Here is a 23,220-nt window from a genome sequence, read left to right on the forward strand (position 1 = left end):
ATGCTCCTTCCATTCACCATCTGTTCAGTTCTTGGGGAACATCATCGATCAAAGAGGGGTTCGTATGGACGAGGGGAAGGTCACTTCCGTCATCTCCTGGCCCGAACCAAAGACCATAAAGGAACTCCAACGTTTCCTAGGATTTGCGAATTTCTACCGACGTTTCATCCAGAATTACAGTCTTATCACCGCTCCGCTCACCAACCTGTTGAGAAATAAACCCAAAGCACTACCCTGGCCTCCCGAAGCCGCCGCAGCCTTCCAAAACCTAAAAGAATCCTTCACTCAAGCCCCACTGCTGACTCATCCTGATCCTGACTTGCCGTTTGTGGTCGAAGTGGATGCATCGACCACCGGAGTGGGAGCCATCCTGTCCCAGTACCACGGTACTCCTTCATTACTCCATCCATGTGCCTATTTCTCCCGGAAGCTCAGCCCGGCGGAAAGGAACTATGACATCGGAAATCGAGAGCTTCTGGCCATCAAGCTCGCCCTGGAGGAGTGGCGACACTGGTTGGAGGGGGCCAAACATTCGTTCCAGGTGATCACAGATCATAAAAATCTTCAATACCTAAAAGATGCTAAAAGACTCTGTCCTCGTCAGGCCCGTTGGTCATTGTTCTTCTCCAGGTTTCAATTCTCTATCTCCTATCGACCAGGTTCAAAGAATATCAGAGCAGACGCACTTTCCAGAATTCACGACCAGCATGAAATTATTGAGACACCGGCCAAGATCCTTCCCGATCAGATCACTATCTGTCCCATCCAATGGTCCGCTCCTACAGTAAACGCCACTCCAGAATCCAGAACTCCGCCGGGCTGTCCCCCCAATCGACGCTTCATCCCTGAAAACCAACGGGTAGATCTCATTCATTCCAGCCATACATCTCTGGGCACAGGACATCCTGGGGCCAACAACACCCTCTCGCTGCTATCCCAACGCTTTTGGTGGCCGAACATGGCGAGGGATGTGAGAAGGTACGTCCAAGGCTGCAGAGAATGTGCTATGTCGAAGAGTCCTCGCCATCTACCTGCTGGTAAACTCCATCCCTTGCCCATCCCAAACCGCCCCTGGTCACACCTAGGAGTTGACTTCATGACAGACCTCCCATTGTCTGAAGGTAACACCTGCATTCTAGTCATCATAGATCGATTCTCTAAATTCTGTCGTTTGATTCCTTTGAAAGGTCTACCCACAGCCCTAGAGACCGCCGAAAACCTGTTCAACCACGTCTTTCGAAATTTTGGGTTACCAGAGGACATAGTCTCGGACCGAGGACCCCAATTCATATCCAGACTATGGAAAGCATTCTTCAGACTCCTAGGTGTGACCGTAAGCCTCTCGTCTGGCTATCACCCCCAAACCAACGGCCAGACAGAGAGGAAAATTCAGGAAGTGGGGCGGTTCCTCCGGACCTTCTGTCACGGTCACCAAAACTCCTGGAGCCAGTTTCTGGGCTGGGCGGAATACGCCCAGAATTCCCTGCGGCAACCTACCACCGGACTCACGCCATTCCAGTGCATCTTAGGGTTCCAACCTCCACTCTTCCCCTGGGATGGCGCACCATCTGATGTCCCCGCAGTGGATTACTGGTTCCGGGAGAGCGAGAGAGTCTGGGACGATGCTCATCACCATCTCCAGAGGGCAGTACGCAGAGCCAAGGAGGGTATCTGATAAGAGGAGGATTCCAGGCCCCATCTATACTCCAGGACAGAAGGTCTGGCTCTCCACCAGAGATATCCGTTTGCGACTGTCCTCCCGAAAATTAAGTCCCAGATTTGTTGGTCCCTTCACCATCCTGGAACAGGTCAACCCCGTCACATACAAGTTACAGTTACCACCACAGTACAGAATCCACCCCACATTCCACGTGTCCCTCCTAAAACCCTTTCACGATCCTCTAATTCCCTCCACAGAGCCTGGCCATGAAGAGGAACCTCCTCCCCCACTGATGTTAGAAGAAGGGGCCATCTACCAGGTCAAGGACATCCTACGGTCCCGGCGTCGTGGTGGTCAGCTTGAATATCTCGTCGACTGGGAAGGATACGGCCCAGAAGAAAGGTCATGGGTCCCCAGATCCGATATATTAGATCCCGCACTTATGGAAGAGTTCCACTCCAATCACCCAGAATTTCCAGCACCTCGAGGACGAGGTAGACCACCACGACGTCGGAGGTTCAGGCCCTCAGGAGCGGGCCCTGGGGAGGGGGGGTAATGTCACGGATTGGCCAGGCTCTTCCACCAACATCACGCACCGAGCACCTTCACCTGAGTATTAACCACGCACAGCTGCACCCAATCACTTCCATTCACTATATAAGCACACACCTCACTTCACTCATTGTCCGGTCTCGTTCCTACGAAGCGGACTCTGAGTGAACCACTTCCTAGGTTTCACTCCCCTACGATCTCAGCAAATATACTTACCTTATCTCTGTTTTCATTCCAGTCTGTCCAGTGTTCCAGTTGTCCTGTCAACGTTGTGTGTCTCGTCAGTCTGTCTTCCCCGCAAGTCCTCTGGTGTGTGCATTCGGTCATCCTTCTGTGTCTGTCATCCCATCTGGCAAAGAGAATCATCAGTTCATCCAAACTCCATTTCAACTCTCAATCATTATCCAAATTACTCTGCTGTTGTAATAAACCTCATTTATACTTACTCCCCTTGTTTGTCCGTCTGCTTCCGTAACACGTTGTTGATCTTTTTATTTTATTTTATTTTTTTGAGCTTTTTCAGTGTTTTCTTGTAACAGTTTTCTTGTAACAAAAGTTCTTGTCAATGGCATGGTACAGTTTGTAGTCTGTGACGACCCATTCAGTGATGTAATGAGTTTACGTTGCAGTTGTTAGCTTGCTCTGCTGCACTTATTCAGTTCTTTGATGTGGTTGGTTGACCCTATATTCACTGACATTTTGCTAACATCTGCAAAAATGTCATTGGCCCAAAGACAGTACTTCACTACAATAAGTAAACTTTGGTATAATTCAAACTTTAAAGAAATATTAATGCATTAACCTTTTTAGATCAGTTGCATTAACTGTCAACACTGACAGCCCTAATATATAAATATATATATATATATATATATATATATATATATATATATATATATATATATATATATATATATACATACACACACACACACACACGCACGAGTCAACATTTGAAGTAAATCATCATTTTGCAGTGGCCCAGCCAGAGTCCTGATTTAAATCCAATTGAGAATCTTTGGAGGGAGCTGTAATAGCCAATACAGGCTATGTAATTTTGGACATGCCACTTTTTGTTCAAATATAAATATAAGCCTTTCCACAATTATGTCTCTTGTATATTGTCTTGTTATCTTTAGGCAGAAGCCTGTGTTATTTGTGGTCAAAAATACACTTGCTGGTTGAATAAAAGTAACTTTAATTCAGAATTTACCAGGGCTATAAATATATTTTAAAGATTGACTGTATATGTTTATCTGTATTTCCATATAATGTATATTCATAACCATAAAATGTGTCATCATTTCTTTCTAAGTGTGCAATCAAAAAAAAAAAAACACAAACACTCCTGAGACATGTTTCAGAGAACTTTCAGAGGATGAACAACATACACACAAACAATGCATACATTTCTGATTCTTTATTTGTCATTACTAGAGAGGGTTAAAGATATTACATTAGAAGACCTGGCCACTTCAGAATATCCTGTGTATTTTAGAAAGAGTAGCACCATTTTGAAGAAAAATCCAGCGCTGACAGGGAGAATATTTGACCTAATGTTTATTCATTACTATTTCAGAAACAGTTCATACAAGAAGAGTATATGAGATACGGAACAATGAACACTATTAAGACACATAAGATACAACACAGAAAAAGGGAAAAAAACAGCTGAATAAACTCCACCTAACTCTTTCAGAAGTCCTCATTTAGCATTTCCCACATTATCCATCTTGCACTTTCAGGTTTCCTTCCTTTTTTCATACCCTTTCCCTTTATGCTCCCACTGACTCTTTGTCCTAGATTTCTGCATGTCTGTTATTTAAATATTAATCCTACCCCTGGTAATTACGAGACCTTTCTAAAATAACACCAAAATTGCACATGTAATGACGCAGACAACATTTACAGACAGTTTTAACACACATACTGCAGTGCAACATCTGAGGGCATACAATCCAAGCCACATACATGCTTAGAATCTATTCCCTAGTTCACAAAATTGTGTTTTTAGTCTGTTTTTAATCATTGTAAGGCACGGTCCTGATTTAGAGCTAAATCATTTGTCAAACTGAATCAAATTTAATATAGTTAACTGGTCATCATATTTTTTTTTGCATTAATTAAAACTCAATAAAGATTCCTATGTACAAATTCCTGGTATAAAGTAAATAACCAATATATAATGCAACACAAAGACCACAGTGAACACAAACATACACAAATGCAAATCACATGAGGTTGAACAGTGATCTCAACAAAACCATGGAGAGGCTGTATAACATAACATAAATGCCACACATCAAATGCTGGATAGCATAAAAGCAATTCATTGTGTAAAACACATATAAGACCAATTCAGAATGATTCATTTGGTTGTTTCAGGAATTAAAAAAAATAAATATTCTGTCTAATTGTGTCAAACCTATTGGATGATGGTTGTTTTTGGGATATATTGAGCTAAATTTAGAAGGGAGACTTACAACAAGACGTTTTGCATCACCTGACCATTGACAATTATTACAGCAAGTTTGCACACATACAGTCAACACGTGCTTCTGTAACCCTGCAGGCATGTAGCAACAGATACTTGGATTGTATCTCTATCTAGGAAGCGAAGATGGCCAATGTTAGTCAGTTAAACTCGCTGCAACTGGTGAGTCTGTAGGGCAGACATCCTCCCTCTCAAGTTTTTGCTTTTCGTCCGTTTCACTCTCTTCCATCTCGGTGTTTTCCTGCTTAGAGAAGGGCTCAGAAGATGGTGCTCCAGCGTTTGGGTGGAGAGCGAGATCGGCTTTCTCCCTGAGATTATAGAAGAAAACCAATGTGGTCATCATCATTATAGAAACACACTCAACGCCGCTGTTGGATTATGCAACGTTAGTTCTGAAACATATTGCTAGGGGTGTGAAATACTTTTAGTAATTTGACTTCATTACTGTATTGAAGTATTATTTTGGGTAATTTTGTACTTTAGCTGTTACAAATCAAACTGACTTTTGTGAAGAGGAAACTTTTAACTCTGAACTATTTTATTTAAACCTAAAAAGTAGACTAGTTATATATATTTAGTTTTTCCATCTTGTTTACATTAAATATGGTAAACAGTTATGTGTGTTTTGACCAATGCAATCTCACTGCAGTTCGTGACTTTTTGAGTGGTGGTGAATTCCTATAAATTTTTATGATCGCGTTTGGTACGAATTTCTCAGTACGAGTTTGGTACAAATTTTAGTATGAATTTCTCATACACCCAATTGCATTTGGCATTAAGAAAAGTGTTACTTTGGCTTTTAAAATTGTTACGTATTTGCATAAATGAAATTGTACAAATTTGTATGAATAAACACTTTTCTGACAAAATGTAAAATAGTTTTTTTACTATTTTACTAGACAGCATTGGTTTAGCTTGATAAACAACTGTGGAAAAATAAAGAGACCACAAAAAATGCTTAGGTTCTCTGGACTTATGATTTGTTGTTATGTGTTTGAGTAAAATATATTTTTGATTTATTCTATAAACTACTGATGGCATTTATTCTAAATTTTAAATTGCAATATTGTGATTTTGAGCTCTTTTCTGCCAGAGAATATAAGAACTAAAATGGTGCCATGTTTTTAGACTCTTACACTGTAAAACCCAATAAGTTAAGGTAACTCAAACTACTAGTTCAAAAACTAATCCTAATGAGTACTGTGAACTTAATCCATTTCAGTAAATGAAGCAATTTGAGCTCAGTAAAACCCAATAAATGAAGAAAACTCAAACCAACTGAGTACTGTAAAACCCAATTAAAGAAAAGGAACGAAAAGAATGGCGATAATTCAGGGAAAAAAGTAATTTTGAAAAATGAAACAATCAAACTTTTTTAAATGAAAAATAAATATTTTTCATGCCTTATGTAAAAATAAAATGATTGCAAAAAGTTTAATCACTGCTGAATAATACAGAAATATTTGATTATATTGTTAAATTATTATATTGTTGTTGTTTTATCAAATTAATTTTTATTACAAACAAAAAAACATATTATTTTGACATTCCTATCACTGTAAAACCCAATAAGTTAAGGCAACTCAAACCGTTTGAGGAAACCGATTGCAACAAACCATTTAAGTTCAAAACTATTCCTAATGAGTACTGTGAACTTAATCCCTTTGAGTAAATGAAGAAATTTGAGCACAGTAAAACCCAATAAATGAAGAGAACTTAAACCAACTGAGTACTGTAAAACCAAATAAGTTAAGGCAACTCAAACGGTTTGAGGAAAACCATTGCACTGCAAACCATTTGAGTTAACTGTGAACTTATTCCAATTAAGTTGACGTAATGAGGTATTTAATCAACTTATTACCTTCAACACGGAGTTCAAAACTCTTTTTAAATGAGTAGAATTAACTTTCAGTCAATTTTGAGTTTACTACACTCATTTCATTTAATAAAGTTAACTGTTGGGTTTTACAGAGTACCAATGTTATAATTTCAGAATCAAGACAGTTCAGAGTTACGAAATCAATATTTGGTGAAATAACCCCAAAATTATTTAACAACAAATGTCTCATTTCTATTTTTTTGCTAGGAGTTATACTTTTTTCAAAGCTTAGCAACAATTTTCAGTTGTACTTTTATACTTTAAGCATATTTGAAAGATAATTGAGTCATTTAGTATCTGTATTTTACTTTAGTACCATTTTTGAGTACGTTTTACACCCCTGTGCAAATTACAGAAGAATAAATGCTGAAGCTTGCACAGAAATGGCACATAGCATCAGCAGAATGGGTGAGGGATGAACGGTCAATGTCACAACTAATAATAAAAACAACACAATGTTGTGTGTCATCCATATTGTAGGAGCATTACCCAGCCATAACAAGCTCTGCTACATTTCTAAAAGAGTGATCTGAGCACTCAGCGTTCTAGTTGTACAGCATAATGGAGAAGGAGAACCAGGCTGATTGATTGTGTCTCCTCTGTTCAGGAGAGATTGTCTTGTGAAAAGTGCAAAAGGGAGGAAAAAAAAGGAAATTAGCCTAAAGTGGAGATGAGGTTGATGATTTGAGTTAAACATGAGCGTCAGCGGTCTGATGTCAAATGTATAAAGTTATCAGAATAGCATGTTTAAAAATGGACCAAATACCTGCAAATATAGCTCTGGAAAAAAGGAAGAGCTTGAAAATTGGTTACCAATTCTTTGCATTTGCATTTAATTGGTTGTTTTGAGTAAAATGTTCATTTGTATTATATTTTAGAAACTACCGACAGTCTGGCTTTATTATGTCTACAAATATGATCATTTACAGCAATTATTAGCAAACAATGACAATTATAAGCTGGAAATAATATGGAAAATATATATTTGGGGAACATAAGGATCTATTTTTATTGTTTCCATATACTTTAAATAAATAATCATCAAATTTTGAGGTTACAGAGTTAAATTAAAGCCTTAAATGGCTTCAAAGGAGTCTAAATATACTTTACGAATCATATAGACCAGTTTCTTAATGTCTCATTTCCTTATACTGTCATTTGGTCTCCATCCACTTTCATTGGGTGGAGAAAAAGCACCTCAGACATCCTGATTAACATCTCTAATTTCCTTCCAAGCAAGAAAAGTCTTACAGGTTTGGAAAGACAGAAGACAGAATCTTCATTTCAATGTGAACGATTTCTTTCAGGAGCAGATGATGTTCCTTAATCCACTGAAAATCAAATCTCATTGGGAATCAATAAGCACGAGCATGAAGAGATGTGAATGTGCCCTGCACCTGGCAAAAGTTCAAAATGCTTGTTATGATGAGGCGTTCAATGGCTAACCGAACATAAGCAAGGTTAGGGCACATGGTAAGACTCAACGCTCACTGTAAAATTGAAACAGATGTGACAGGTCTTCTTTATACTTTAAATAAATATTGATTTTGAAAGGCTTGAGTGAATAAATAACCCTCAATGACTGCTGAAAGTCTGCGCAGGCCTTGCTGACAGGGTTGGTGTCATTACTTTGCAGAGAGATGGATATAATTGGACTTGCATATTGAGGGTGACTTTGGGTCAAAAACAGAAGCAGTTCAATAGTATGATCAAGGACAATTACATTGTCACATGCCTCTTGAACACAAAAAGAGAGTCCTAGATGGTTTCAAGGCAATATACTATGCTATCGAAATTTTAATTGACTTAATTCACATCTCGACGTTCTTTGTATATGTTTGAATAGCTGCGTCGGATCAAACGTAATTACACTGAAATAAGAATATCCTCTTTTAGATGTCTAAAAATAGATTTAAAATGCTGTATGGACATTCTTCGCCTGACTTCTTTTGTGCTGCTTTTGGCTCACCAGGTTGAAGATTCTGGAGAGTGTGTTCTGTTCCCTTCTGCGTCTCTGTGGCGATCTAATACTCTCCGAGCCGCGCGCTGACGGGGAAGCCTAAAACACATGGTTTATGAACAGGAGAGGAGACCAGTGCGCTTAAATGATACACTGTGTAAAAATGTTTTGTTCTTGGTAAAATTATGTCAAACTGGGCATTACAATGTTGATGTATGACATCATACTCAATAATTTGTTTAGCATTAAATATTAACCCTCAAACAATGAAATCAGTGTACAGTATTTTAATTTAATTAAGGCATTCTTATTTAAGAATTTGTGTTGTTCAAGGATACGATTTGTATTTTGTAGATTTACAATATCAAATTATATTTATAAAATTGATATATTACATTTATATTTAGTTGACCAATTATTAGGCTACTGGAAAAAAAAAACCTTCGACAAAAAAGTTTGATTATAGTAATATTAATAATAAAAATAAATCTAAAATATAAATGTAAACTAGTTGCATTTCAGATTTGTTGATTTGAAGGATAAAACCCATCAAAACAATTGCCATTTTCTAAACTCATTTACTTATAATTTAGTACACTTAGGGACAAGGAGCAGTGACACCAAAACCCTTAAGATTCAGTAAAATTTACACAGGATTGTTATTAAAATGTATTAAATATAGCTCTCAAAATCTGTCAATCTGTTTTGTTTTGTTTTGTTTTTTTTACAGGAAAAATGACTTAAAAGCTGTATTATGAATGTCAGGGACTTAGATGGTAATATCACTTGTAAAACAAACAAGCATACAGTCCTGGGGCCTGTTTCAGTAAGGAGGTTCAACCAACTCGGAATTTAAACTTGAACTCTGAGTTGCCTCATCGAGAGATTAAAAACTCAGAGTTTTCGATTTAAGAAACAGCTGAACTGAATTGCATCATTCAAGTCTGAGTAGACTAAAGCTACGGTCACACTAGAGTTTGAGCTTGCAAAATTCTGTCGTTCTGCGCTACGAAAAGGGGCGGGATTAAACAAGATGATTAGACATTTAAAAAAGCGAGCGATGGGTCCATGTTTAAAATTTCTGTACAGAGAGGTCATGTTTTGATCTTCGATTGGTCTCACGTATTCATGTGATGCGATTTCGCAGGTCAGAGTTCACCAAGCTTAAATTTTCCAATGCAGCGAACTGTGAAACTTTTCGCACGAGTTTGCGTTTCCGGTCTAACGCATTTGCGTGCATATGAATGAAAGTCTATGGTGAGAAACGTGCAGTCTGACTGCAGCTTCACGCATCATGCATCAACGCTTGACAGAGGGCATGTCTGAAGTTGAGGCTGATGTGATTGTCATATCAGCGTCAGCCAATGAAATTAGTCCGCAATCAATTACTGTCTGAGCTGGTGTATTTGCATCAAGCAATCTGAGCGCGTCTGTTGGCGCTAGAAAAGTTGAGAAGTTTCGCAGCTTCTGCAGCGAGCAACACCAATGAGCAGGACCGACGGATCCACAATGCAGTTTCGGCAAAGCCTGACGTCACCCATTCAAGTGAATGGGAAGCGTTGACGCTGACGCCCTGTGTGAATGAATCGTAATTAATTTAAGCATGCACACCGCGACTATAAAAAGGCATTATCAATAGAGCGCAGATATTATGAGTCACCATGGCAACATTATACATGGCAAATTTATAGCAAATATGACCATCTATTTTAAAAAAAAGCAACACTACTATATTGGTGAAACAGAGACAGTTCGCGTGGGAAAACATAGCTGCTCAAGTTAATGTGTAAGTTTACGTTTAAAATATTTAAAGTATTATTAAAAAAATAAGTAATGTAATGTGTGACGTTTATTGACTTTCGCAAACATAACTTTTAAATGACTAAAGCTAAGGCAAGAAATACTGCTTTGTCTTTAAAAAGGGGAGGATACCGACAGAAATTCAGATGTTAGAGAATAAAACCTGCTGGTCAGACCAGGTTAGGTTCACAGAGTAAGTTACCACGGTAAAAAGTAAAAGTTGCCACTCTTTCAGTCTGACTTTCTTGCTTTATTGATATTTACAAACCTGTGATTTTGAAACAGAAAAGTTAGAGTTTTCTCTTTTATCAGGTTATTTACCTGAGTTTTCACTAAACCTCATTTCTGAACGAGTCCCTGTAGTCTGCCATGGTTGTTTTGGTTTAAAGTATGAATGCACTCACCTAAATATAATAGGTTTTCAACTGAATGATTGAAATAAAGGATGAGGTAAACATAACTACCATATTTTAACATTTGGTCTACAGTCATAACCACACACAACTCTAAATAAATAAATAAACATATTTTTAAAATTGTTTTCAAGTATTGTCAAGGTAATTTACCACAGACCTTATTTCACTCGTGAATTGAGTAGCCCACTATAAAAACCTCCAGGAATTAGTGAAGTTTTAAAATCACGACTCCAGCACTCTATTTAATTTGATGGCAATAAAAATTACACCTTTCAATCTATTTTATGCAGTCTCACAAAGTCTGTGAACATTCCAGGACTGTAATCGTCTCATAATCTTGTGATATGTAGTATTTTCTTTTTTTTATTTTTTTATTGAAGGATTTCTGCAACAACAACAACAAAAAGCCTACTATTGAAGTATGCAATAACAAGTTTGAAACATATAGGGAATGTTATGCTTTGCCAGATTTCAAGTATTAAAGAAAGGGAATGATGTAAAAGACGACAGCTGTGCAGTAAAGGGTAATAATCATAACAGGGGTTATTGACATTTTCGCTACTATAGGAATGTATTAATGTCAGAATACATCCAATGCATCATGTCTGCCCGTTTGCAGGCATGCCTTTATGTATTGGAGCCTGTGGAGTTAAACAACACGTGACTGAAACACAGGGGGGCTCTGGTGAGTCAGTGAATCAGGACCTGGAAGGAGTAGATGGGTTGGAAAATGGGTTTATGGGGAGTGAACAGTTTGAATACCCCTAGAGAGAAAGCTGCTTTACCGGCTGCGAACCAGAAAAAGTCTTGCTGCCTCAAAGTCATCAAGAAGCAGAGAGTCGCTCTGGTTCAGGAGGAATTCCATAATGTAAAAAAAAGAGTGCAACAATCAAGGTGCAAAAAAATGCAGTTGACAGAAAGAAAGGAATCAAAAACAACCCAAAAAACTAGTCCTCTGGTCATTTTAGTGCTTGAGATCACTCTTTCAAACATTATAGCACAGCTAAAAGCTGTTAAAATGTAAAATCACATGACTGATGAGGATAAAACGTAAATAGGTTTGCATATTTAATTTTACGAGAGTGTCTTAAAGAGATAGTTTACCCCAAAATTAAAATTACCTCATCATCTATGCTTCATACGTTTCTTATGTTGAACACAAAAGAAGATATTTTGAAAAATGCTTCCACAGTATTTTTTTTCCTACTATGAAAGTCGATCGGTCCCCGGCTACACTGTAAAAAATTATCATTTTATTTACTTTTTTTTTTTAAGGTAAGTGGTTGCAAACAATTTGTATGGGTTGAATTTAAACAATCAAATTAAATTAAATAATATTCAACTTAATTTGTTTGTTTAATTCAGCCCATATAAATTGTTTGCAACCACTTACCTTTACAAATTTGTAAATAAAATTAATATATTTTTTCTGTGTTTCTACGGTGACCTGCGAGAGCTTAACGTGCTGCAATAAAAAAACGCCAGCAAATTGAATAGATCTTCATCAGTATGACAGCACACATGCTGCAAATTGTCATGACACAAACACATTTAAAAAAAAAAAAAATGTGCTGCATTTTGACACAATGCAAAAAAAATAATACAACACACTGCATTTTCTCACAACACAAACAATTTACGAAAACAAGATGCATCTTCTCACAGCACGCCGGAAATGTTTCAAGGGGACCCTAAAACGTGATGGACCCGGCTATTTAGATTATGGTTATTTAGGCTAATAAATGCTAAAGACACTGGAATCAGGATATTAAAATAAACAAACAAAAACTCACCCTTCAAAAAACTTCACTGAGCAATAGTCACAGCACATTCATCACGTTTTTGGGTCCCCTTCAAACATTTTCGTTGTGTTCCATTCTTTATTGTTGTGAGAAAATGCAGTGTGTTTACATAAAATGTTTGCGTTGACAAAAAAATGCAGCTCGTTTTCATAAAATGTTTGCGTTGTAAGAAATGCATGAAAATACATGAAATATTTGCGCAGAAACCTTTTACCTTTTCTCAATTTGAGGGTGTTTTTTTGTAACTGCACGTTTTCTTAAATTGCAGCACGTTAAGCTCTCTCAGTCACATATGTACCAGCATTCTTCAAAACATTTTATTTGTGTTCAACAGAAAAAAGAAAATCAAATAAGTTAGAAACAAGTGAAGGATGAGTAAACGATGATGGAATTTTCATTTTTGGGTGAAATACCCCTTTAAAATGTGCAGTGATTACATTCAAATTAAAAGTGGCTTAAATTGAAACCACACTGCAATAGTGCTGAAGCTCCAGTAAGAGTATGACAGGCCCTAATTTAACAGCCTTCAATTAACTGAAAATGTAGTCAATCTGGGTTTTGTAGGAAATTAACCCACTTGTATCCCACAGGTTAACAAGAAAGATCGCGTGAAGCGCAGCAAAACAGCTGTAATTAGAGCGATGCATTGGTTAATTCACAAAAGAAGAGAACAGATGATTAAGGAACGCGACAGATCTATTAGAAGTGAGACACTGGACAAGAGGACTTCCTGCAATCAGAATCTGTTTATGAGGGAGTCTGTGAATACAACGGAATTCACGTCAAAGACGAGTGACGTACCAGGCCCAATAGTTCTCTCCACTGCACATGAAAAGGAACAAAAAAAAAAAGAATGTAGAATGATTAATCTGCGTCTTAGGTCCAAATTATAATTTCATTGCTGGATAGGAGAGGGCATAGAAAATGATCAGGGGTCAATCAATTCTGCTAGCTGTATTATTAATACAGTACGTTGGTGGTAACCTCAGTTAAAAAAGCCAATGGTGGCCTAATAAAGTGTTACGAATATCCAACTCTTCATTTACGCCCCAAGCAAAGCACTTTCTTTAATGAATGCATGAGAATGTAGCATTTTAATCAACTGGTTAGATATTTGTTAGCTGAAAAATGGCAAATAGGACTCACCCTTGACTTGGGACGAGGAGAGGACACCTTTAAAGAAAAAAAGAAGTTGTAACATTCCAGTCATTTTATGTATTCAAAGCTGTATAACGAGCCATGGCAGTATCCAGTGTAATACAAACAAGATAAGCAGTCCTTGAACAAAGACTTTTCATTTTAAAGATGTTTGCAGGGGACTTTCATCAGGCCTCCTCGCAGTTCGGATGAGTAATGAAGCTAGAGACTGTATCTTTTTAATGAACAACCCAGCATAACTGAGAAACAACTGCGCAATTAGTGTTTTCCCAGAAAGCCATTTTTAATTTAGGACATGAGTAATGGGGAAACACAAGCAGACATATCTAGTTTCCACCAGAAATGATTGTGTGTTTTCAGGGGAAAATTGCAGAAAATGAGGAATGAGATAAGACAGCAAACTAGTCTGAGGCAAGGAGATAAGACTTCAAACTTATCATATGAAATATTGATAAAAAAATTACACATCTCAAAAATTTTAAATGAGGAAAAAGAGAATGTTTACTGAAGTTTAATATTAAACTTATTTGAGAGGAGCATACGCTCATGATTGACCCTGCTGGCCCACATTAGCTAATCACGATCCTCCAATCAAAGGATCCCAAGTCACTATATATATCCTCATTTCCTTTCTACACCTATATTCATCTGGAAAGAAACCCCCCTTCTTCCACCTTTTTCCAGAATGGGTGGCACGGTGGCCCAGTGACTAGCAGTGTTGCCTCACAGCAAGAATACCAATGGCTCCGGGTCCTCGCTGGGCCATCTGTAGTGGTGTGCAAAGCGAGGCTTCATGAAACACTTGAAAACAGTCGAAGCAAATGTGTCGAAGTTTCGAAACCCCTCTCTACGGTGACACCTAGTGGTAATTTTTTTATGTATTGCACTGAAATAGCTTTCAGCAAAGAACAGGTATTAAACCCCACTTTGTAAGATTGGATCTGCAAGTGATTTAGTGGAATGGTTAGGGTTCCTGACTATTGTGCGGGGATGCTGGGTTCAAATCCAGGCTGATAAAGCTAATTTGAAATGCTTAATATCAGTTTGAACTGCTAAGTTCTTATATCGTTTTGTTTCAACATTGGTCTGACATCCGAATAAACACTTTGTAAATAAATATGTCCTGTTTTTATCATAAAACAGGGTTGTTGCTAGATCAGACATGGTTGTGGCCGAAAGTTAACAAGAATTATTATATTATTAATAAAATTTCCCATTTATTGTATTTTATTATGTCTACCCAAACCCTAAACCCAACCATCACAGTACTGTACAAATATTAATTATTACTTTACAGTGTTACAAAAATGATGCTAAATTGATGGCGTATCAGTAGCTGTATCCTATCTAGACTACACCATAAAAACAGCTGCAGTATTAAAATACATAAATCATGAATTCGAAGTGTTCACATGAATTCGATTTGTACAAGTCGGGATTCGAAAAGTCATTAGAAGTACAGTAACAACGTGTACATGAACAGTCCACTAGGATATATGAAACAGAAGTTTTTATGGCCCATTCAGTCAAACGCAGATTCGCCAGGTCTCGAAGCGTTCCTGAAATGATCAATGCTTTGAATCGCTTTAATCACGTGACCAGGTGTTTCGAAACACTTTAGTCATGTGACCTGGGTGTTTTGGATCATGCTTCGGTGCAGTGTTTCGAAACACTTGCGCTTCGGGATCTCGATACTGTGTCGAAATGTCAGTTTCACGTCAGCCATCCCTAGCCATCTGGTATTTCTGAGCGGAGTTTGCATGTTCTCTGCGTGAGTTTCCCCCAGGTTCCCCCGGTTTCCTTCCATCATCCAAATTTGCTCTGTATTATTGACAAAATAAGCCTAAGTCTTTTTCTAAATGTCTTACTCTCAGGAAGTTCACCTTAGCCTCAGCAGCCTCACCCTGTGAAAGGGAGGGAGCCTAGTGTCTGAGGATCCTTTGAGCTCAGGGCTCTGTCCTGGGACAGCATGCCAAAACAAGCTATGTATAAATAATAAGCTAAGTGTGAACTCTTGAAATACAATGTTTATTCACTCATTTGCTTTGGTTTAGTCCCTTTATTTATCAGGGGTCACCACAGCGGAATGAACCACCAACTTAACCAGCATATGTTTTACACAGCGAATGCCCTTACAGCCACAGCCCCAGTACTGGGAAACACCCATACGCTCTTGTATTCACACATATACACTAGGTCAATTTAGTATATTCAATCACCTATACCGCATGTCTTTGGACTGTGGGGGAAACAGAGTTCTTGCATGGGGATAACATGCATACTCCACACAAAAACACCAATTGGCCAAGCCAGGGCTCAAACCAGCAACCTTCTTGCTATGAGGTGACAGTGCTAACCATTGAGCCACTGTTTCTTGAAATTAATCGCTCATAGCATGTGATCCAATTCCATTGGATTATGGGACTTTGATCTTAACTTTTGGTGGAAAGTTTAAAGGGATAGTTCACACAAAAATTCAAAATGTATTCACTTGTGGTTGTACCAATATTTTAGAGTTTATCGTTTTCTGTTGAATACAAAAGAAAGCTTTAAAGGTTCAAGACACTCTGGAGTACTTTTTTAAAGATTTCAACAGATTTGTTTGTGTTGAGCATCAACTAAGACAACGTTAGCACCTGTCAGCTTTAATTGTGGGGAAAACTGAATAATTTTGAGCTTTTGTTAGCTTTTTGGGGGGCAGGATCAAAATCATTCATAATGTAGCACGAATCTGCTAGTAAAGTGATGACGCGTCGGTTTCCCATTATTATTCATAGCTGAGTTTTCTTATCCTATGAGAAGACCCTGCTTCTTAACTATCATGACTCCGACTCTGTCCGTGCATGACACACAGTATTTAGCCGTTCATGAAGACTTGTATGTGTTTGTTTTCATGATCCAAGGAGTTTGTTGCATGGCTTTCCCCATGATGCTGTCAGGGCCACCGATACAGCCAACCTATTTGTTTGCAGCAGGCATTTTTGTTGGGAGAGCGGTACAAGAATTGGAGAATGGCGGAATTTGTCTTTTATCAGTTGAGTTTGTTACCATTCAGACACATCGCCTACATCCCATGCTAGCTGTGTTCGCCTATGTTTAAAATCCTCCAGATTACCGGCAGGATTAATGGTTGGAATAAATAGCGAAAGAGACCTGCTGCAGCTGCTATCCACTGTGTCTGCATTCAGACCCGGGGAATGAGAAGGAGAGAAGTCTTCATTTAGTGTTTATATAAACAGGATTATCTTTATAAGGATATAACAAATTTTGGTATATATTCTATGAATTATGAATAGTCCATCATAGATGTCACAGCATTAATTCCTTAGTTTATTTCTTTGCATTATAACTTTGTACCTATAAATCATGCACTCTTCACATTTTGTATCAGATTTTTTTTATCTTGAGCTGGTGAGCCAACTGACAAAAGCCCCTCTTTTTCCCCCTGCTCTGCTGTCCAAGCCCACCCCTCCCGTCTGCTCGACAGCGCTCCATGCCCATCTTGGGAGATTTTTTTTTTTTTTAATTCTGAGGTTGGCTTGAACTTAAAGACCCATGGCCCTTTAAAGAATGCTTGAAACTGGTAGCCATCGGCATCCAAAAAAATATAAAGTACAGTGGTCCCTCGCCATCTTGATTCACCTGTTCATGGTTTTTGCAGTTTCGCTGATTTTTTGTGTGCAATTCAAGAGTTCCCACTTAGATATGCTTGGCGTATAAAGCAGGTTTGGCATGCTGTCCTGGGAGAGAACCCTGAGCTCTGAGATATTTGAGCCCAGGGCTCCCGCCCGGTCCAATAAGCATATCAGGAGATCCGAGATCAGGTAGGTCTTGAGAGCTCCCCCTTTAGAAAGTGAGGAAAAGGAGGAGATGGGGTGGAAGGGGGGATTCTTCCAAACGAAGATAGAACAGTAGGGAGAATTGATCCATTTATAGTAAACTAGGATCACTCTCTGATTGGATTATTACTGATTACAGATGAGTTAGCCAAATGTGCTCATATCATATCATGTGCTCCTCTCGAAATTAGTTTATGAAACTTCACTTAAACATGCTTTTTTTTTTTTACAGCGCATTGTGTTCTGCGTCGGCTGATTGGCTGTAAGGCTATTGTCAATCAATCTCCTGTAAAGTACAGAATGCGTTCAGCTTGCCAAGTTGACATAAATCTTCGATCATAAGCAGTGTGATTTTAAAGTGCTATACTGTATGTTAGCAAGTTTTTCCCCCAACAAACCCCATAATGTCGACGAAACATTCGGCACCATCAAAGGCACCTACTGTAAAGGCAGAGGAAGATGCTAATCATCGCACAAAAAGTTCTGGACATGCTAAAGCAAGGTAAAAATTTTGCAATTGTATAAACAGGAGAGAAAGTGTAAAAATGTTAATCCCATCTGAGAAAATTGTGTCATGAGGGGTTTTACAGCTTTAAAACGTCTATACAAATTGTAAAAAATAAAGTGGACTACTTCTTAGATTTTAGCCTATTGATAGCTATTTTTAGAACATAACTCCTGCGAATAGCGAGGGACCATTGTACTACAAAGAACTTGCTACTGGTTTTCAACTTTCTTCAAAATATCTTATTTTGTTATCAACAAAATACAAAAACTGAACAACATTGGATCAAGATGTATCGTGAATAATTAATGATAGAATTTTCATTTTGGGGTGAACTAACCCTTCAACATAATTTTATGGACATTTTCAGTAGCTTGAAACAACATATTGTCTAGGTGGTCATGTAACACAGTGTTTCTTAACCATGTTCCTGAAGGACCACCAGTTCTGTACATTTCCATGTCTCCTTAACCAAACACACCTGATTCAGATAATCAGCTCATTAGCAGTGACTGAAAGACCTGTAACGGGTGTGACAGACAAAGGAGACATCTAAAACATGCAGTGCTGGTGGTCCTCCGGGAACGTGGTTGAGAACCACTGATGTAATATACAATACAACATTTTTTTTTTTTTTTTGTTAGACTTGTTTCTCTTTCTCTGTATTATTATATAATATATTATTTAGGACTCCTAAAATGCCAATAAATTCACTTCAAAACTGCAAAGTTTAATTTTCAGCATTAAAAATTGTGGGATCAAGATCCAAAATGCAATGCAAATGCAACATATAAATGTACTGTAAAAAAACATGGAATCATCATGAGCTTTTGTCTACAGATATATTTTTTTACAATGTACAAGATATACATATTTGTTTATTTTCATGCCAAACTCTGACTTTCAAAGAGTGACTCATTCTTTTCTACATAGCAGAAGATCTAACATTAGTGATGTAAGTGTGTGTAATGTTGACTGTCTGACAGATAAACAAGTCTGGACTATTGTAGCAAAGAAAACACGGGCTGCATGTTGAACATGACGACAAACTTGGCCTGTGAACTTGGCTAGACACTATGTAGCATGTCTAGGACGAAAGAAACTTTATGTTTTGCTTGCCTTATTGATATTTGACTCAAGCTTTTCAAATAAACATGCTCTTTCTTCGACTGGATACATTGGTTGTGGTAATGTTTTCTTGCTGTCTGGTGCTTTGAAAGCAGTAACAAACAGTTTGGAGCTAAAGATGAAGACACAGTGAGGTGTGAAAATATCATTCTCGAGTCGTGTGACGAATTGATTTCTTTTCAGGCCTCACTATTGTTGGTTTCCTATCACTCTTTGAAGTTTGGGACTTGTAAAGAAGCCATGCCAGGAGACGTGGATACTTACAAAGCTCCTGAAGAAATGCACGACAGGGTTGACGTCTCCACGGCGGCGGGTGGAAGAGTGGTGGGGTCTCTGTGGAGAGGAGGATAGATGACCACGAAATGAACCCTTCAAATGAACGAAAGAGAAATGTCCGAGTCAAGTTGCTACATATTTCAGACGACAACTTCTTGGATTGAATGTTCAATTGTCACAAATTTGATTAACAATTAACAAAAAGCAGGTCATAAACAAATGGAGATGAGTAAAAACAGGAAATTTAAATATCATGCTAACCTCACTTTACCTTGTAAACACATTGACATGCTTAAACATTAAAATAAGCATGCATCAGATGAATTGCAAAACAGGAGGTGATTAAGCCGCTCTACACCCCCAAAATAGCAAACTCAAATGATAACGTCACTGACTGCACAACCAACAGCTCCATCTAAAGCTTCTTAGTGCTGTGGGAATTCATTGGTTTTTACATTTGAGTCTATTGCTGTAATCAATAGCTTCTAAAGAAGCCAAATGTGTATTCTCATAAATGTTAGGGATCACTGAACCTAAAGTAATACCTTATTTTTATTTTGCAATTTCATTTTAAAGCCAATTTAAATGATTTACAATGATTAAATGACCTTGAAAGTTAATTGAAAATTGTGATATGACTTGAAATCTGAAATATCTGAAACATGTATAACAAAAATTATGATACACACACACACACACATATACATATATATATATATATATATATATTATATATATATATATATATATATTATATATATATATATATATATATACAGTTTTATGTGGTATCCACTAATTAAATATACATTTTCACTTATACATATATATTTATTGTATTTGCATATGAATAATCATGAAGCAGTAAACTGTACACTGTAAAACCCAACAGTCAACTTTATCAAATAAAATGAGTGTAGTTAACTCAAAATTTACTAAAAGTTACTTCTTCCCCTTTGAAAAGAGTTTTGAACTCAGTGTTGAACGTAATGAGTTAATTAAATACCTCATTACTTCAGCTTAAATGGAATAAGTTCACAGTACTCATGTAGATTATTTTGTTAACTCAAATGGTTTGTAGCAATCGGTTTCCTCAAAAATTTGAGTTATCTTAACTTATTGGGTTTTACAGTACTCAATTGGTTTGAGTTCTCATTATTTATTGGGTTTACTGTGCTCAAATTACTTAATTTACTCCAATGGATTAAGTTCACAGTACTTATTAGGATTAGCTTTTTAACTTAAATGGTTTGTTGCAACCGGTTTCCTCAAATGGTTTGAGTTACCTTAACTTACTGGGTTTTACAGTGTAAGACTTAAATAATATTTACTTATGTAATTATATTTACTTACATAATTTTTATATAATACTTATATAATTATTATTTAACTTATGTAATGAAATGCATGCATATTGCAGAATATAGTCTTGCATATCAAGCAAGATATAGAAAATACAATTTTTATTTAGTGATGCAAGACATGGTAAATTGAAACCATATCAGAACAGCCAGCCTATTTGCAGAGCATTTGAATTTCAACTCCACACTCAATAAATAGAGCTCTGTGCCTAAAAACCGCATCTCCATAAATGCAACACAAATGCAATCACCACTGACTCCTAAACCATTCAACCATTCAGAATTTCAATACGCTCAATACTTTCCCCAAAGAATTTGGAACAAGAAGTTGCCGTTGACCATGCCAACGTTTGGAAAGCACCTAAAAAAAGAGAGACTCACCTTTCCCTTTCTCTTCTTGTCTCCTCCGAAGAACCTGCTGATTTGATCAAGGACACCCGGGGCTTCTTCTTCCTGCCCAGCCCGAAGGGGTTTTGTCCAGAGGTGCTTGCAGTGGCCATTCTAGATGTTGATCTGTTCGGTGGTCTACAGTCTGGACGGCCAACGAATGTCCTTCTCCGCTCAATCCAAAGTCCGCTCTGGAGACGTTCTGCAAACCTTCTCGATAGTCTTCGGCGCTTCTAAGCACGAAGGGCTGGCCTTTGAAGGTGTCGTCCCCTCTGTTGCATGGCATCACGGGAGATGAGGTGGGCCTGCAATAGCGTCAGTGATACTGGGCCGGTGCCAGGCATTCTTTCGAGCCCTGTGTGCCCGCGGAGGGTGTCACTACCCTGCTCTCTGATAAAAGGAGCTGCTATTGTTCTAGTCCACATCTGCCCCGACTTGAGCCCAGCACAACAAGGCCTGTCTATGAGAAAGAAGCAGAGCGCAGCGAAGAACGGCTTTGGCACAATCCAGCCATTGTTGTGGTGACTCATGTTCATTATACAAATAGTTTACGTTGAGGATCACATATGGTGCATTGCAAACATGTAAGAGTTTGAAGTTGTCATCTGCAGACAAACGACTCCATGTTTCATTCATTCACGCCATATGATCAAGATGCTGATGATGTCATGCGACACGCCTTCGTTTATTTCATTGATAAATTTTGGCCTTGAGATGCCGAACTAGTTCTTGGATTGATTTCTTGAAGTAGGTGCTGTAATTTGTATCCCAGATAAACGGTCTGCATTTTTCTGGCTTGCTCTGTTCTCTCCAAGTCTCAAATATCTGCAAATTAATTTCCAGTGACTTTGCGATTCATTAACCAACCGCTGTGTGTGATACTCAGCATGGTTCTTTTCAGAGAAAACGTTATGAACACATGGACAAATCTGTCTCTGTCGAGGGTAAAAATGTTGTTGGCTTTAGTGTGCTGTTTTTTGCTGCCTTTTGTCAAACAATTGACAGTTGTTTGTGATGCAAGTATGGCCAGTGAACAAAGGCCACAGTGTTCCATAGTAAAATATTCTGCTTTTATTATTTATTCATTCACTTTTTTCAAAAAATATCTCTTTTTGTTGTTGTTCCTGCACTGAAATGTCACGAAACTGACATTTCTGATCATATAAATGAAGGTTTTCCTTTGCTGTGATCGCCCAGATGTGCAGCTGTAATTTTCTTTGTCCTCGAGATGTTTGCCACGAGGTCATTAGAAGAGGAAATTCATTCAAGCTAGAGATCCAGACTACCGGGTAAACATGCATAGGCTAAAATAATGAGGCATGCATGCGAAGTAGTTCAGGAAATAAAAGGCAGAAATGATGAATGTGTAAACACATCCAGTCAATGTTATGTACAATCAAATATAGACACGCAGTAATTTAAAAATGATGGCATGTGGATTTCAAATAGGAAATCTAAACTAGGAGGCGCTGAAAGATGTAAATGCATTGAATGTGTTTAAATGTAAATAACTTTACCTTTGTGATTTCTGTTTACTACAGTACAGTTTAAAGAATGCTCATCTATTCATCATTATAAAATAACATCTTATTAAAGAGATCCTAGGAAATAAACAATAAGAATAAAATATTTCCCAACCAAAATAATTATATATTAATATATATTAGTATGGCGGCAAGGTGGTGCAGTGGGTAGCCCTGTTGCCTCACTGCAAGAAGGTTGCAGGTTTAGTTTGCATTTCTGTGTGGAGTTTGCATGTTCTTCCTGTGTTGGCGTGGGTTTCCTCCGGGTGCTCGGGTTTCCCCCACAGTCCAAAGACTTCGTTATAGGTGAATTGGGTAAGCTAAATTGTCTGTAGTGTATGTGTGTATATCCTGGTCCTCCAGGTTGGGGGTTGAGCATTAGGCTAACGACCCACCTCATTAAAAATTAGATGTTACAAACACCAACATGGTGTGGCTAAATATCAACTTCAATGTAAAGACCCTGGGAGTAAGTAAGTA

At 37.9% G+C, this 23,220-nt stretch overlaps 1 protein-coding gene across 1 annotated transcript; it reads right to left on the minus strand.

The window, feature by feature from the left end:
* Positions 1 to 4,871: 4,871 nt before the first annotated feature.
* Positions 4,872 to 21,469, minus strand: mbpa (myelin basic protein a). The gene is given in 7 exon segments (XM_056479836.1): positions 4,872 to 5,014; positions 8,555 to 8,644; positions 13,365 to 13,385; positions 13,710 to 13,736; positions 19,458 to 19,562; positions 21,212 to 21,273; positions 21,276 to 21,469. Coding segments are annotated over 7 exon segments (411 nt in total). The 5' UTR covers positions 21,331 to 21,469; the 3' UTR covers positions 4,872 to 4,963.
* Positions 21,470 to 23,220: the final 1,751 nt, after the last annotated feature.

This window comes from Danio aesculapii, chromosome 19 (assembly GCF_903798145.1).
Source record: "Danio aesculapii chromosome 19, fDanAes4.1, whole genome shotgun sequence".
In the NCBI taxonomy this organism is placed as follows: Eukaryota; Metazoa; Chordata; class Actinopteri; order Cypriniformes; family Danionidae; genus Danio; species Danio aesculapii.